This window comes from Dermacentor silvarum, chromosome 7 (assembly GCF_013339745.2).
Source record: "Dermacentor silvarum isolate Dsil-2018 chromosome 7, BIME_Dsil_1.4, whole genome shotgun sequence".
Classification (NCBI taxonomy): Eukaryota; Metazoa; Arthropoda; class Arachnida; order Ixodida; family Ixodidae; genus Dermacentor; species Dermacentor silvarum.
In genome coordinates, this window is record NC_051160.1 from 33,836,483 (window position 1) to 33,854,145 (window position 17,663).

The following is a 17,663-nucleotide window of genomic DNA, read 5'->3' on the forward strand; positions in this document are numbered from 1 at the left end:
ATTGTAGAGCAACAGGAAAAACAATTCGTCCGGCCCTTCCACTCCGTGATGATGATTAACCAGCGAAGCTGAAAGTACGGCGCCAGTGTTCATCACTGGGTTAATCCCGAGGCTTCATTAAAGTATTTCTCAATTATGAGGTTACACACATGTTCAGCTGCGTCGGAGAGAACGACGTCACTGACGGTATGCCCGCAGTCCGCCATTGTCGCTTGCGATTCCTCGAAATTACTTCAAAATTAAACCAGCCCGTCGCGTAAGACAATGAATGGCTCATACCCCCTTAAACAATGGCTCATACCCCCCGTAAACGCGGCCTCGCCATTACGACGACAGAAGAGAAGTGAAATTCTGCGCTGGCATGATGAGCGGCAACGCAGCCAGGCTGTGGAAGAAGACGACGACGATGAACGTGGGAGCAGTGGCACGAGCGCGTGCGGTGCACGAGCACGAGTCAACGAGCCAGCTGCGGAAGAAGATGATGACGCTCGAGCCAGTGCTGATGATGATAGTGTTCTGTGGAGAGTCGATTTCGCCTAGCCATATAAAGCTTTCTGTTGCTGAATACCAAGGAGGATTAAAAAATGCATTTCTTTTTAATCCTCCTTGCTGAATACGTGCTACATTAATGTGTTTTTCAGAGCTTGAAAGAAGCCCGCGAATACACGCAAAATTGCCGCGCGACTGGCCGCTCGAGACACTTTGCGCGTGCACTGCCAATTTGGTTTTTCTTTCCCGCCTCCATGTTCTTCGTAGTTCCGACCATTAATCCAGGCTTCACTTGATCGACATCAAACCTCTTGTCCTTCGGTGCGTGTCAGTTGGGAACCAGCCACAGTTTCGTTATAGTAGCCCCGCAGAAGGTAATTGAAGCGGTAATTAATTGTTCGGTGCGTTCACTCGGCTTCGTCACTAGGCTTCGTCTAACGCTCCACGCCCGGGTCGCGCATGCGCACTCGATACCCGGGAAACATGCCGGCAACTGTGCGAACGAGCGTAGAATGTCCGTACAATTGCGACAACGACGACGACAACAACAACAACAACAACAACAACAACAACAACAACAACCCTTGCTATCCTCAAGCTTTGATCGTGAGCCTCCTCTTAGTGCTGTTCGCCCGCAACGATGGTCGCGCGGCCGCTGACAGCCACGTGTACACATACGTCCGCCTCAGCCATTTCCCAGACTGCCGCACCTCGTATAGAGACTGACAACATGCCAAACCTCGCTTAGCGAGCGGCGCTCTTAATGATTTTGCTGTGCGTGGCCAGAACGCGTTTAACGAAGGAGGGAGAGGGACGCGACTCTTTTCCCTGAGCAGGCATCATCCAATACCCTTGCGCGCAGCTGGATACGTCACGAATCGCGTGTCCTCGGCCTTGTCGCACGTCGCGACGTCGACGGCCGAGGGAACGGATAACAGAATTAAGCGAAGAGCGGTTGCACGTTTCGTGTTTCGTATACGGGGGGGAACACACGGGCGCCGACAAGCCGGCACGAACGAACTCTTGTCTCGTCTTTCCAGTTCATTTGCTTGATGCGTGATTAGAGTAAGCCTGTTTGGCCACGCAAGTATTGTGCAGGCAGGGAGGGGCTTTTTCCTTGTGTCGTGTGTGTGTGTTTCATTTACATCGAAACACTTCACCGGTGCTTCCTGGTTGTTCTGTGCGTCGTCTTCTTCCTGCATTCCTGGCTGTGATGTGCGCTTTCTGTCTCTGAGTCGGCTTGGACTTTAGGGGGCCGTGTCGAACAGACTGTCTTATGGAACGGGTTCTGTTGTTTGTTTGCTCTTTTTTTTAACACGAAAGTGTTTTATTCCGGGGTCCACCAAGACTTCACTGACGTATTTCCGTCACGGAAATACGTCATAGAACATAATACAAAGAAAGAAACCAGAAGAAAAAGTTCCACAAACATGCAAAATTTGGGAATCGAACCCACGACCTCTCGGTCCGCGACGATAGATCGCCGAGCGTTTAACCCATTGCGCCACAAACGCATTCGCAGAGAGCTACACAGACGCGCCTTATATATCTAACACTCCTCCGTGTACCCGCGCTTTTTTCCCTTCCTGAACTTCCTTCAATTCTAATACCGGCAGTGGTTTAGCTATCAAGGGCTACTTACAGTAGTGCCGACTGATTGCAAGTTCGAAAGAAGTAGTGCGTCGTGAGATATTCGTTAATGCGCCTAGTTAAAAGCGCACCTACGATTGATTGATCGTCTTGAAAGACCCCCTCCCCCGGGACTATACGAGAGATTACTTAACGGAGGGATCGAGAATTAATTTCGACTACCTGGGGAGGAAGGGGGTTCGGAGTGCTTAGGCAATGTGCGGGTAAATCGTCGTACAGTGCAAGGGTTTTTCGGCATTCTGTCTTCGTCAGTGACATCGTTCTCTGTAGGCCATTGCAATGGCTGCTCAATCCCCTCCGCGGCTGATAGCCAGCCGAAACCAGGTACCTAAACGTCCAAGCTAGACACGTCATGCTATCCAGCTGGCAAGTACCTGGCGTCAGGCTGGTGCCGACAAGGTACCAGTTAGTTCGCGCCAGCCAGCTGGCGCCTGCCAGGAGCCAGTGGTAGAATAGCGAACAAGCAAGGTGATGCTAAAAAGCTTCATCCCTTGCATTAGAAGGCCATCAAACGTTTTTTTTTTCTTTACATCCGTTGCCACAAAGCAGCCCGTGCATTTAAACACAACCACACATAAATGTACCCCTATGTGGGGGCCAGAAAGATAGCCATTCTCAAAGATGCACTATGCGACTTCATGAGAAAGATTAGCTGACAACTTGGCATCCCGACTTCCTTCAATGTTTTATGTTACGTGTATCGTATTCCTGAAAGTGTATGCTCTGTGAGCGTGTACTCGAATAAATATACGGCGGATATAACGATTTGGAGGCTATAGATATTTCTGGTCTCCAAAGAAAGACCGCAAATGCGCTCGTTGGTGCGTTTGATTGAATCATCAACATCATCATTGTATGGTTGATTTATCATCTCAATCATCCGCCTATTAGGTTTCCAGCAGGACGAATGTACGCTTCTAGAGAAATCTGTTACCCTGTGCTGCTACACCCTATAATCAGGGGTGCGAAAACATTCAGAATTTCGTATACGAGTCGAGTAGCCTTTGCTATGCATGCGCATGGAAAATAGCATGCTCACAATTAATAGTTTATTTGCACTCAGAATAATTACGATGCTCCTCAGATTACCTAACAATGAGCTCGCGCGCATCATTATGAACTTGAATTCCTTGCTGAATATTAAGGACTGCTCGGTTTCCCTATAGACGGCTCATTTCTTACTTTCCAACGCTTCTACCAATTACGGAAAAAACGACAGCTTCACTTCGAGCTATTAACATGTGAAATTATCTACCGTACCCTGTCCGGTATCACCGTCCGTTTATATGTTCGAAAAGTCACTAAAAATATATTGTGAGACGTCGACCGATGCGATGCCTTTATTTCCGAGCAGCCGCCCGAGGTAGAGACAAAGCACCGCACCAGACAAAAGATGATGATGAGTCGTATGTACAAATGACGACGACGATATGCCCAAAATGCGCTCACAATATTTTAACTAACTAGCGTTATCAGGTATGCGCTTGTCTTTGGTGCTTTTTGCTCGTTTTTCTTCTAACAGTGTTGTGTGTGACAGCTTTATGTGACGATGATGAGTAATCGTCGTTTCGGTAACTTCATTTTGCATAATATTTCCACGGTTAATCAGCGTTTCTATTTCTTGCGCAAATGTCAGGTTCTGTCGATAAGGCAATTCACTTTGCTTGCGCATTAGCACTGTAACTTTGGCTTTTGGTGTTTTATTTTTTTCTGTTTGTTAGTAATTTGCTTCTGTTATGTATAAGAGGCCTCCAATACGGTATGCTGTCCTTGGAACCTTCTTCTGCATATTTTGTTGTCGTAACCATGTTTTGTGGAACTCAAGCTGGAAACTTCAAATATTTCTTTCGGGACCGATTGACTTACTCCGTTGCGCAGGTACAATGTCATGTTAACTACAACGCGTGTAAAAATTTACGCTTACTAGCTTCCACAATAGCAGAAATCGGTTTGATGCTTGCAAGCTTTTTTTTTTTTCTTTATCGAAAGTCGGAGCTCCTAATTTAACATGGTTAATTTCCTCCTGCTTAGAATAACTTAGTAAAAATGAAAGTAAAAAATAAAGTAGTAATGAAAACGCATGAGGCGTTCTCACTAACAATTTTTATACTTTGACTTTTATTTCGTTATTTTTGTACGTTTCTTCTACGGCCGGCTTTATGGCCTACTCTTCGTAGTGGGCACATGGCATTGACTGCCAACAATAAGAAACGAGAGCTCAGGGTATGAATAATGTATCAATCAATCAATAAATCAATCAATCAATCAATCAAATGTTTATTATAGTGCCCAGTACCAGCTACGGAGCTGTCGCACTTAATCATACAACATGATTATCTATACACATGCACAGAAACCTGGCAAACAACTCTGAAACATATCAATACAGGCGGAATACTTATTACATATTTTAAAGTCGAACAATGATAATAATAATAAATCAATAAATAAGTCAATCACTCATTTACCGTGTCCTGGGACAACCAAGGGGTGTGCGTGCTGGCTCACGAATACATTAGAAAAAGAAAAAAGAAAGAGCAGGGGAATATAATTAAAAAAGAAACAATGACTTAAGACAATCTTGAAAGAAAGAGTGTACATACAGAAAGGCGTAAGGTGAAGAGAAATGACATAGGAGGAGACGGGCAGTTGAGCAATATGTGAAACTATGACACAACAGCACAAAGCTCGGAAAAGAACAATCACAGCGAGTTATGAAAAATATCAAGATCATGAAAATAAGTGTTATAAAACTGTATCCTAGGGACGGTTGAACATTGATGATGACAAGCAGGAACATAAAAATGTCTATGTTCTCCGGTGATCCTGCGCTGAATACGACACGTGATACAACTGAGGAGTTCTGGGCCGGTGAGGATACCGGGGAGGAGTTCGAAAAGAAATAGAAGGTCAGCGCGATTACGTCGTCAGCGAACTAACGGCAATGACAATGATCCAACAATGCTCGAAGAAGATCCAGTATCCGTGTTTGCAAAGCTGGGATGAGATGTGCTTAGAAATGTTTTCAGGAACCGGTCTATAATGTCATTGCTGGATCTAGAAATGCCGTTCCAGACGACCGATGCATAGTCGAGTTGAAGAAGACGTGTAGTTGCGTACAACTTGCGGAGCCGTGTAGAAGACTTGAATTCCCTCGATAGTCTGCAAACGGAGCCAAGTGGGCGCATACCCCGCATTGCAACGCGTTCATGTCAGCAGAAAAGTGTCAGGTTGCATCAAAAAGTACACCGAGATCATTTATTTCACAGCATTACACAACGGTACAGAATCTACGAGAAAAAGAAAAAGGAATGCTGGCTGTTTTGTGTGTGAAAGTGATGACTTTGCTCTTAGCTGCATTCACCATTTAGAGAGAAAAAGAACAGGTCAGAATGCAGGGTGCGACAGTCATCAACTGTGCGAATTTTCTTTAAAATCTTTATGTCATCGGCATATAGAAGGAAAGAAGAGTTCCGAATAGTGGAAAGAACGTCATCAATGAAATGAAAAAAAGGAGTGGTTTTAATACTGATCATTGAGAGACAGCGCTTGTCGCCACGCAAAAAGAAGACGTTTGGCCGTTGACTTTAACATAGCATGGTTTATCAAGAAGATAACTGCTGCAAGCGATTTAGAGTTGACGAGTCAACACCGAAGTGCGTAAGCTTGATCAGAAGCAGTGATTGGCTGATCACATCAAAAGCTTTGCTGAGGTCACAATAAATGGGGTCAATCTTGCACCCTTCGAAGTACTGGGGCGGAGATCTGTGTCATGAAACTTGCAAGATTTGTTATTGTGGAGCGGCCGGTGAGAAATCCGTGCTGGTGCAGAATCAATTAGTTCTTCACACTAAAGGACAATATGGTATGAAGAACACGCTCAAAAATCTAAGACATGGCCCAGAGAAGAGAAATTGGGCGATAATTCGAGACATCGGTCTTACAGCCAGACTTAAATACAGGAAAATCACGAGCAGTTTCCCACATGTGAGGGAAAGTGGAAGTATTCAGAGAGTTATTAAATATAGATGCCATTACTGGGGCAAATATACTGCCGTAAGCTTTTAGAATTGCGGAGGGGATGCCATCAGAGTCGCAGTATGAGGAAGGCTTCAAGCGCTTAAGGCATTCGCTGATGAGCTTTTCATCAAACACCACAGCACTACATGTACGAACCGTCGTGTGCTGCTGACTGACACCAGCGTTGAAACCTGAAGCTTTAATAAGGATGAGAAATGGGCAGCAAAACAATCCGCGACTGCTTGGACTTCTCCTCTAGAGTCGAGCAGCCGAAAACACTCTGCACTTTTACTAGAGCGCTTGTGGATATACTTCCAAAGATAATAACCTCACCTTGATGGCTGCTAAAACCAAGGTTGCTGTTGTTGTTGTTGTTGTTGCCTCAAAACACCATGACTTTCACGCGCAAAACAGCAAGCATGTACTTTTCTTTTTCTGTAAATTATGTACCATTGTGTAAATAATAATAATAATAATAATAATAATAATAATAATAATAATAATAATAATAATAATAATAATAATACGAGTAATAATTAAACCCCTCATTTTTGGGATGGTGAGAAAAACTTCGATGAGAGGTAATGTGCTAGCGAAATTTCTGACTTGCTACTCCAGATGATTAGAATGAAGGATGAAATAAGAATCACTGGCTTCCATCTTCACAGTAGTGGAAGGGCTCTGAATTCTCTTTTTTTGTAGTCGTTTTGCTGTAACATACAATCTAGCCTTTCTCGTAGTGCTTGCTTTACACCAATGCTAAACTGCTGTTTCCGTAATTTAATTGGCATTATCATTTTGCATCATCCGCCCGATTCTTGACCAATCGCGCATGGTTGTCAAGCCATGGTCGACGAATGCGCGGCGACGACGACAACAACGGAACCGACGACAACATAACCCCTCAGGTCGACAACAACAACAACACCTCACGCAACCGTCTGACTCATCCCTATTCCGTTTTTTACATCCTTACTTCAAGGTTTCAAACACCTAATTCAAAACTGAAAACCCCCACTGGTCCTGTCTGCTCGCGGCGCCCGATTCGCTGTCGATCGCCCACAGTGGTTATGGATGACGCATCGTCATCGTCATCTGTGCCCGGAGCGTACCGAAAGCCATTCAGGAAGGGCGACCAGTGGCCAACAGAGCCTCCCCGAGCCATGGACAGCATGTCCAGCTCCCCGGTGGCCATGTTCCGCATCGACGGCGAGCGGCTGAAGAACCTGATCGAGCAGACCGCGCCCAAGTCGGTGCTCATCTTCGGCACGGGGCCCTTCCAGAGACGTGTGCTCGCCGTCACCATGCTGTGCCTGCTCGTGGTCGCCCTGCACAACAGGGTGCTCATGGTGCTGGCGCGACCCGTGGTCCACTGGTGCCGGCGACCCGACGAGTACCTGAACGTGCCGCTCGACGAGTGGAAGAACGCGAGCCTGCCCCGGCGCCCCGACGGCTCGGTGAGCGAGTGCACGCGCTACGAACCCGCGCTGCTCCCGCCGCCGCGGGAATTGACGTGGTTGTCGGTGGTGGTCAACAGGACCGAGGTGCCCTGCGACGCGTGGGAGTACGACCTGACCGCCGGAGGCCCGACTTTAGAGAGCCAGTGCACGGCCGCCTGGATCGACGCGCGCCGCAGGGTTGCTCCGGCCGTCCCATTCGGACGGAGAGGGTGTAATTGCGGGAAGGGGCGTGGCCGCTGCTTTCGCCGCACCGCGGCGCGCGCCTCCCACCCCTCAACTCCCTTGCTACGGCTGCGCGCGAGACGATTTGCGCTATAATTCGCGCTATAATGAAAATATCGCTTCATAAGAAACCGCGAGAAGTTGTGCCGAACAAAAAGGCACACAAAAGCACCGATGTCCCTTGACGCATTTTTTTTTTTTTTGCACTCCAGCCTCTGTCAGGATGATGCTGCCCGAAACGCGTACACTCGTAAGCCAAAGTTTTGCAGGAAAATTACTTCCGCGCGCGCAAGCGCAGCATGCCAATGGAAAGCCTGCACGCGAGAGAAGGCATTCGAGCTCTACCTGCTAGAAGGAATGCCAGCTGACTGACGAGGCAACCAAGATTTTTTTTTTTTTTTGCGCGAATCCGCAGCCCGCAAACTTTTGTTTATGACTTGTATTTTCCCCAACTTGACCAATTGACTGTCAAAATACGCCTTGGAAAGCGAGAGATATGACTCGGTGCTTTTAAATGGAGAGCTGAAGTCGAGGCAGTCTTGCATCTGTACATGCGAATGCGCTGTTTATTGTGTTAAATAATCGTGTTAAATAAGCGAACTGATCGCGCGTCTTCCTGCACGAAGTATCAAGCTGCTTACCTGAGTCGACAGCCACGGACAGACATTTTTCAGCAACTTTCTGATCCATCAGTAAATAATTGAATGCCATGTTTGTATTCATGGCAAAATTACCAGCATAATACATTCACAATACCTACAATTTATTTACGAAAGCAAACACACAGCGCTTGTGCACTCGCAGTACTCCTTCAAACGCGGAGAACTTTTCGGCTCAGTGGCTTACTCATTAGTTTTTTGCGGTAAGCCGCTGTGTCCGTAACGACTGCGCCAATATTTGAGTGTAGGGGCTTTATAAATTTGCTTGCAATTCATGAAGAAATCGCTGATGCATGCTTTTCGTTTGCCTAGCTGGCAAGCAAAAAGAGGGCAGCTCTCTAAGTGAGGACAAATTAAAGCTCCACTGCTCCAGTTTCCTCCACTGGAAATGCGTGAAAACTTAGATCAAGCTTTTTCTTGGTGCTCGACTTGCAGCATGGCACGCAGCAGTACGGCATGTTTTTGAAAAATACACTAAATTACACGCAGAATTTCAGGCGAGATTATAAAAACAAATCACTTGCCTCAATTCAATGTGGTACAACAATGTGAAATGCATATGAAAGCATATATGCTAGTTACACAGGGCCTTCAGCAGCAACACTTCCAAGTAACATATAGTAGTTCGAGGCTTGATGGAAAAGCCGCTTCAGCACCACTGATGTATCGTGGGAACTTCACATTGTAAAGGCGACGCGCATGCAAGGGCCCCGAATAATTAATTCGGCCGGTACATCAGGCTGGAGAAAATGTACTGCAAATTATTATTACCACTGTGATTTCTGTATATGAAGACTTCTGTGAACACAGCGCTCGACCCGAGAACGTAGCCATACAGTGACCACGATGATGAAATACGCTTCTTTTTGAAGGGAACAGTGAGCGCAAGAAAAGAATGACGAGCGTGATCAGGGGAAGCGCTTCGGCACAGCGGCAACTCACTCGCCAGAATACGCCTCAAGGCGCATGCAATGCGCCACGCAAAGTCGCGTAAACACCCTGCCTATGCGTTAGCTGCATCTCTATCGTATTATGCTACAAAGAAACACCCTCGCTGTGTAAAGCCGGCCTAAGAATCTATCACCACGTGCCTTGATTCTCGTGCAGTTTCTTGCAACTGTCAGTCCACTTTGGGCCAACAATCAACCAACAATCAACAATGAACCATTTGACATCGGTCACCACGTGCACGATGTCAAATGCGCATCTCTCCAAGCATCTCCACGGCCGCGACGCCGTCAGCAGAGGGGTGGGAGCACAGCGCCGCCTCACGGCGCGCGGGGCAACTTCCTCAATTACATCACGGCCGCCTGGATCGGCGCGCGCGGCGGGGTTGCTACGGCCGTCCCATTCGACGCGCGCCCCATTGAAAACATGTAATTGAGGAAGTTGCCCCGCGCGCCGTGAGGCGGCGCTCTGCTCCCACCCCTCTGCTGACGGCGTTGCGGCTGTGAAGATGCTTGGAGAGATGCGTATTTGACATCGTGCACGTGGTGAAGATAGGTTGATTGTTGGCCCAAAGTGGACTGACAGTTGCAAGAAACTGCACGAGAATCAAGGCACGTGGTGATAGATTCTTAAGCCGGCTTTACACAGCGAGGGTGTTTCTTTGTAGCATAATACGATAGAGATGCAGCTAACGCATAGGCAGGGTGTTTACGCGACTTTGCGTGGCGCATTGCATGCGCCTTGAGACGTATTCTGGCGAGTGAGTTGCCGCTGTGCCGAAGCGCTTCCCCTGATCACGCTCGTCATTCTTTTCTTGCGCTCGCTGTTCCCTTCAAAAAGAAAAGTATTTCATAATCGTGGTCACTGTATGGCTACGTTCTCGGGTCGAGCGCTGTGTTCACAGAAGTCTTCATATACAGAAATCACGGTGGTAATAATAATTTTGCAGTACATTTTCTCCAGCCGGATGTACCGGCCGAATTAATTATTCGGGGCCCTTGCATGCGCGTCGCCTTTACAATGTGAAGTTCCCACGATACATCAGTGGTGCTGAAGCGGCTTTTCCATCAAGCCTCGAACTACTATATGTTACTTGGAAGTGTTGCTGCTGAAGGCCCTGTGTAACTAGCATATATGCTTTCATATGCATTTCACATTGTTGTACCACATTGAATTGAGGCAAGTGATTTGTTTTTATAATCTCGCCTGAAATTCTGCGTGTAATTTAGTGTATTTTTCAAAAACATGCCGTACTGCTGCGTGCCATGCTGCAAGTCGAGCACCAAGAAAAAGCTTGGTCTAAGTTTTCACGCATTTCCAGTGGAGGAAACTGGAGCAGTGGAGCTTTAATTTGTCCTCACTTAGAGAGCTGCCCTCTTTTTGCTTGCCAGCTAGGCAAACGAAAAGCATGCATCAGCGATTTCTTCATGAATTGCAAGCAAATTTATAAAGCCCCTACACTCAAATATTGGCGCAGTCGTTACGGACACAGCGGCTTACCGCAAAAAACTAATGAGTAAGCCACTGAGCCGAAAAGTTCTCCGCGTTTGAAGGAGTACTGCGAGTGCACAAGCGCTGTGTGCTTGCTATCGTAAATAAATTGTAGGTATTGTGAATGTATTATGCTGGTAATTTTGCCATGAATACAAACATGGCATTCAATTATTTACTGATGGATCAGAAAGTTGCTGAAAAATGTCTGTCCGTGGCTGTCGACTCAGGTAAGCAGCTTGATACTTCGTGCAGGAAGACGCGCGATGAGTTCGCTTATTTAACACGATTATTTAACACAATAAACAGCGCATTCGCATGTACAGATGCAAGACTGCCTCGACTTCAGCTCTCCATTTAAAAGCACCGAGTCATATCTCTCGCTTTCCAAGGCGTATTTTGACAGTCAATTGGTCAAGCTGGGGAAAATACAAGTCATAAACAAAAGTTTGCGGGCTGCGGATTCGCGCAAAAAAAAAAAAAAAAAAAATCTTGGTTGCCTCGTCAGTCAGCTGGCATTCCTTCTAGCAGATAGAGCTCGAATGTCTTCTCTCGCGTGCAGGCTTTCCATTGGCATGCTGTGCTTGCGCGCGCGGAAGTAATTTTCCTGCAAAACTTTGGCTTACGAGTGTACGCGTTTCGGGCAGCATCATCCTGACAGAGGCTGGAGTGCAAAAAAAAAAAATGCGTCAAGGGACATCGGTGCTTTTGTGTGCCTTTTTGTTCGGCACAACTTCTCGCGGTTTCTTATGAAGCGATATTTTCATTATAGCGCGAATTATAGCGCAAATCGTCTCGCGCGCAGCCGTTGCAAGGGAGTTGAGGGGTGGGAGGCGCGCGCCGCGGTGCGGCGAAAGCAGCGGCCACGCCCCTTTCCGCAATTACACCCTCTCCGTCCGAATGGGACGGCCGGAGCAACCCTGCGGCGCGCGTCGATCCAGGCGGCCGTGATTACATGTTTTCAATGGGGCGCGCGTCGAATGGGACGGCCGTAGCAACCCCGCCGCGCGCGCCGATCCAGGCGGCCGTGGCCAGTGGGACCTGGTGTGCGGCCGGCGCCGGCCCGTGCTGGTGGCGCTGGCCGCGTCGTACCTCCTGGGTGGCGTAGTCGTCATGCCGACGGCGGGCCACTGCGCCGACCGAGTCGGCCGCCGTCCCATGCTGTTCGGGGCCGTGATGGTGCTCGCGCTGTCCAGCGTCGCGACCTGCCTCGTGCGGTCCCTGTACGCGTTCGTCGCGCTGCGCGTCGTCACCGGCGCCGCCGCTAGCGTCGCCGAGGTCACGTCCACGCTCATCCTGTTCGAGGTGGGCACTTGTAAGGCGCTACGGGCACCGGGCGCGCAGTGTTTCTGTACCTAAAGCAGCGCCAGATCACATGACCTAGCGGGCGAGGGATTCTTATCTTCTAGGAGACGTTGCTAGGATATCTCGATTGTACCGCTTCTCGCCGTTAAAGCTAGCGCCACGTTCGCCATTGTGGTAAGGTCCCTAGATAAAACAAGTTTTATTACATTGTGGTACGCCAATGGTACACCCACCGTATAGCCACGCCGTTAAGCGGCTGCCTCCACAGAGTTTCTCACTATATTATACCCAGAGGGACATCTGGCATTGCGGCGCTGCTGTGTGCATCGGAATGCCGGTATATGGTGACTTCGGAGTGGCATTGTCCTCGGAGAGCCGGGACAACTTGAAGATGCGCCTGGCTAGCACCGTTCCGTCTGTCACACTATTCATTTCCTACTAAAACAGCATGTAAACTGTTCTAGCTTTTTTTATCACACAAACACTTGTTTTGTTTAATTATGAGCACCTGTGACTGGGTGTACAATTATATGAAACGTAAAAAGTATCAGCGGGCCGCTAGAGTTGGAGGGCAGACGACAAGATTCGCGCTCGCTTTGGAACAGCTTGTCGTCTGTTCTTGATTTTCTTCGCTTGATTATGCATTGTAGTTGAGTAAGCTTCATTAAAAGATGTAATATGGGTGAATGAATACCTTTCATGAAGATTTTAGAAGAGCGCATTATCTGTGTAGCCATATCCACGTTTTAGACGAAGCCTCGCACAACACCAGCCAACACAAGCCTCGCACGTCCATATATAGCGTTATGTAGCGTCATTCCCATGACGGCACAGCGCTCGTTAGAAAACTCCCATAGACGGTGACTCCAGATTTCCCTGTCGGTAATATAGTGAGAAACTCGATGGCTGCCTCTACGTGACCCTTGAAAGAGTGCCACGCTAGCTGGCAGCTGGTCACAGTTCAACTGCCTTTCTCACGGGAAATTAAATTCCAGGCTGATTGAATAATGAAAACTCGTTGTTCCTGGCTAAGATACTATTCCTGGTAGATTGGTGATCTCATGATCTCCCATACTATTTGCCAACGTGTTCATGTTTTGTGCTAAAACCAGCGACACAGAGAGACACTTCTAGCAGTATCTGGGTCACCATTGTAGAACCCCAGCGTTCTACCTCTCCCGTCCGTCTCTTTCGTTCTTCTTGCGCAGTTTTGTTTCAATTTCTTACGCACTGTGAACATTCGTTTCAATACTTCCAGTTTCTTCGTATTTCGGAGACATTAAGACTTGTGCGCGTTCCTCTAACAACCTTCCAATTCCCCCTCGTTCCGTCCGTTCGAAGGTGACACCTCGCAGTGGCCGCACGGGGTTCACTACGCTGGCCTTCTGCGGCCTGTCGGTGCTGGGCCCCTTCTGGCTGTCGATGGCGGCCCGCTTCACCTACGACTGGCGCGCCGTCCAGGCCAGCCTCGCGCTGCCAGCGGCCCTGCTGGTGCCGGCCACCTTCTGGATGGAGGAGTCACCGCGCTGGCTGGTCGTCACGTGGCGCTTCGCCGAGGCCGAGCGCGTCGTCTTGTGGGCGGCGCGCGTGAACGGCCTCAACGTCGACGAGCTGCGACCCCTGTTCAGCGAGGTCGTGGAGAACGTCAAGAACCGACACGGTTTTCCGGCGAACCTGCCGGGCCCGCCGTCCTTCTGGGACCTGCTCCGGAGCAGCAGTATCCGGTCGCGCTCGTTCATCGCGTTCGGCTGCTGGTTCTTCGCTCTGCAGGCCGCCGTGTGTTTGAGGCCCCGCGGCCGAATGAGCGGGCTCGCCGTGGCCGAGGTGGTGATGGCGTACGTCATGGCGCCCCTCCTCGTTCTCCACTACATGCTCATGAAGGTACGAGGCACGCTGTTAAACAATTTATACCCTTAAAGGTGAGAAATGGGTGTAAATCTGCTTATAGCTCACACCTTTACGCCATTTTTGGGTACAAGGATACGAGTTACAGTTGTGTTTACACGTTCTTTAACATTTAAGGGTGTAAATTATGTTGCAGTGCATGTCTTCCCCTCACATGCCTCCCTCTAGGCAGAAGACACATTGGTATTGATTTCGACGTGTCGTACCAAGTGCGACCTGTCGTACTAGCAAAACTGGTGTAACAATTGTTAAATATGTACCATATGGTTTCAGCAATTGGAGCAGTCATCTGGCAGACTCGTGGCTCGTCGCATCGGAAGCCACGTAAAACACACTAATGTTTCTTGTGCTTCATCACCATGGCACAAGTTCTTTAGAATTTTACAGAAATCAAGTAGCACATTCTTTCTGTTAATTTTCTGCAACAAACGTTAGTGCTTCTCCTGTGGTTTTCTCTTGTGTCGGCGTCTCCTTTGCGTTTTGAAAGCAATCATGCGTACGAATTTCAATTCTCGGAAGAGAGCGAGATGCAGACATGCCCGCTCGCTTTTTGTCTACAGTTATCTGCAGACCGTTTATAAACAATTTTTGGGGGGAATCCATGGACCACAAATTGATTGAATGAAATATACATGCTGGGTTTTGTCAATTTACGGTTCATAGAACCGTATATATTCGTGCAATGGCCGCACCCGTGTATAAGCCACACCCTTGATTTTTTAGAAGGTTGGCAGTGTTATCTGTTGTGTGGTGCGAGAATGCTGAAGCTTCTTCTTTGTTTTTTTGTTTTTTTTTTTAACTGGTGGCAAAACAAGGCAGCCGTTCCGAGTTTTCTTGCAACCTCGTGAAAGTGACAAAGGCTTTTTTTTTCTTTTTTTTTTTCTCTTCCCCCAGTACAAGCGAGTGAGTAAAGGCAGGTACACCGAAAATATTTACGAAAAATTTTTTTTCCGTAAATGTCATAGCCCAGCTTCGCTGTTTCAAGCGTTGCGCGGCCGAGTGCAAGGTTAAGCGTTTTTTTTTTTTGTTGGTCCTAGTCTTTGTGTACATATTTCATGTAGTTTAGAATAGGTCGTACTACATTTGCTTACGAAGACGGGAGAAATTACGAGAAGTGTATATAGACTACCCAAGTCCGTTTACGAAATGGCGGTGCCTGTGCACTTATAAGCTTTTATCTTTCTTCAGGCGTGGGGCCGTCGGCGGACGCTGGCGCTCAGCATGACCCTCGTCTCGGTTCTGACCACGGCGCTGGCCGTGGTGATCGTGCAGCAGAACTGGTTCCTCTTCAAGCTCGTCATGACGGTCGCCATGCTCGTGCTGACGTGCGTGTTCGCCACGCTGTTCGTGTACACGGCCGAGGTGTTCCCGACGGTAGTGCGAGGAGCTGGCTACGGGGGCGCCACCATCTGCGGTCGCCTGGGACTCCTGACGGCCGTGGTCGTCAGGTACCTGATCCGCCTCGACCCTCTCACCAAGGACGTGTTCGCCCTGCTCGCCGTGTCGCTGGGCACGTTCACTTTCGGCCTGCTGGCTCTGCTGCTGCCGGAGACGAACGTCATGAGGGTTCCGGACACCATTCAAGAAGCCGAGCAGGAGGAACCCGTCCGCGTAGACTCGCTGCTGCAGATACTGTTGCGCAAGCGAGCCGGTTACACATCGCAGACCAAGCTGTGACCGCGGAGGACGCGAGGCGGCGCTCGGGTCCGATGCTCTATAGGGTGCCTCGATGTCATCCTCGGCCGCCTCTCCATACGGTAGAGGTGGGCGAGGAGGACATCGAGGCACCCTAATGCTCTACAACATGGGTCCTACAGCGACCGCAGCTTGGGGTCGAACTTTCAGAAAGTTTCAGGCTATGCTTGTAGTGTAACCCTTTCCGGAATACCTATGACGTAGGCGTGAGCATCGGCAATGGTGGCGCCGCCTTGCGGCGTCGAGTGGAACCAGAGCACGTGAAACTGTTAACTGCAGTGACGGACTATGTTCGGCGTGACTCTTGGCGTAAAGAGAAGAGACATTCTTTGATGGGTGTTTTAGACGAATTGTTCTTTGTATGTGGACTCCTATTCCGCTTTACTTTTTGGCCTGTTACAAGCACTTGCGTTTTCGCGACCTTGTGTGTTTGGAAACGAATTTGCGCATTCTTAATTAAACTCTCGGTCATTTGTTATAGCCATTTAATCTCTCCTGCCTAATTAAGAGGGGAAGAGAGATTGACGCTGTGTAGCACTGGCTTGTCGACCATTTCGAAAGTGCTGCGGACGCAGCCATGTTCTGACCAAGGAGGTCATAAAACAAACTTTGAAGTGGGGATGATGTCCCGAAAGTGAAGTGGACGCGCGGCCATCTTACGATGGTCACGATAAAAAGAACGTTAACTTGTACTGGCGAAAATGAAACGCTTTATTCGCAACCCTTACGAGTTTTACTGTTCAGATCTAGCTCGACGTGTCACCCTTCTAACACGACAGTTTGTTATGCCGGGCTGCACAGAAGACTTGTCCCGTGTACGTACGTCATGCAGTCATCACGACAGTTTCGTTACATCCGCATTACTTTGCCGTTTTGCAAGCTGAAAGTGGGACGGTCGGAGAACGCCATCAGATGGTGTTGCCGTCCGCGAATCATCTCGGCGGGCAAGTCGGGACGCTGGTCGGCGCGCGCTTTCTGGTCCGACCATAAATATTAGAGCAGAAACTCCCAAATTGAACTTGTAAGATAGTGAGTGCCTAAGCATTCTTTTTAGTCGCTCATCTCGCACCCATACGTCTCTTATTATTACCGTTATTAATCTTGATTGGGCTTAAGTAATGTAATCGCCAATATTCTTAATTAGGTGTAAGTCAGTTTATTTCCCCTTATTAATATTATTACCCTTGAGTTTCAGCAACGTAATCGTCATAAATCTTAGTTAGGTTTAGTGCATCCTAATTACCCTAAATAATCCTGCTTAGTCTTCATTTAATCCGCCGTGGTGGCTTAGCGGCTAGGACGTCGCGCTGCGAAGCACGAGGTCGCGGGTTCGAATCCCGGCGGCGGCATTTCGACGGTGGCGAAATGCAAAATGACCCTTGTATCGTGCATTGGGTGCAACGTTAAAGAAGCCCAGGTGGTCAAAATTAGCCCGGCGTCCTCCGCTACGGCGTGCCTCATAATCAGATTGTGATTTTGGCACGTAAAACCCCTGAATCTCATTCTTAATATTTAGATTAAGTTTATGCTAATCAAATGAAACTAGGCTTAATAAATCCTAAGTACCCTTAATCAATCTTAATTATACTCATTAGTTTAACCTAAGTTAATTTAATTAGCAATTACCATCAATCGTCATTGTGCTTATGTAATTTCGTCACAATTAATCTCCATTAGGCCTCCTTAGATTTCATTATAAATAGTCTTAATGAGTCTGATTTAGGCTTAATTACCCGCCGCGGCGGCTCAGTGGCTAAGGCGTTCCGCTGCTGAGCACGAGGTCGCGGGATCGAATCCCGGCCACGGCGGCCGCATTTCG

The 17,663-nt window shown here is 48.3% G+C and overlaps 1 protein-coding gene across 1 annotated transcript; it reads left to right on the forward strand.

Moving 5' to 3' along the window:
- Positions 1–7,229: 7,229 nt before the first annotated feature.
- Positions 7,230–16,435, forward strand: LOC119458787 (solute carrier family 22 member 7). Its single transcript, XM_049671429.1, has 4 exons — positions 7,230–7,764; positions 11,961–12,244; positions 13,586–14,125; positions 15,338–16,435. Exons 1-4 carry the CDS (start codon positions 7,230–7,232, stop codon positions 15,824–15,826), a joined length of 1,848 nt encoding a protein of 615 aa, XP_049527386.1. The 3' UTR covers positions 15,827–16,435.
- The last annotated feature ends 1,228 nt before the right edge of the window (positions 16,436–17,663 follow it).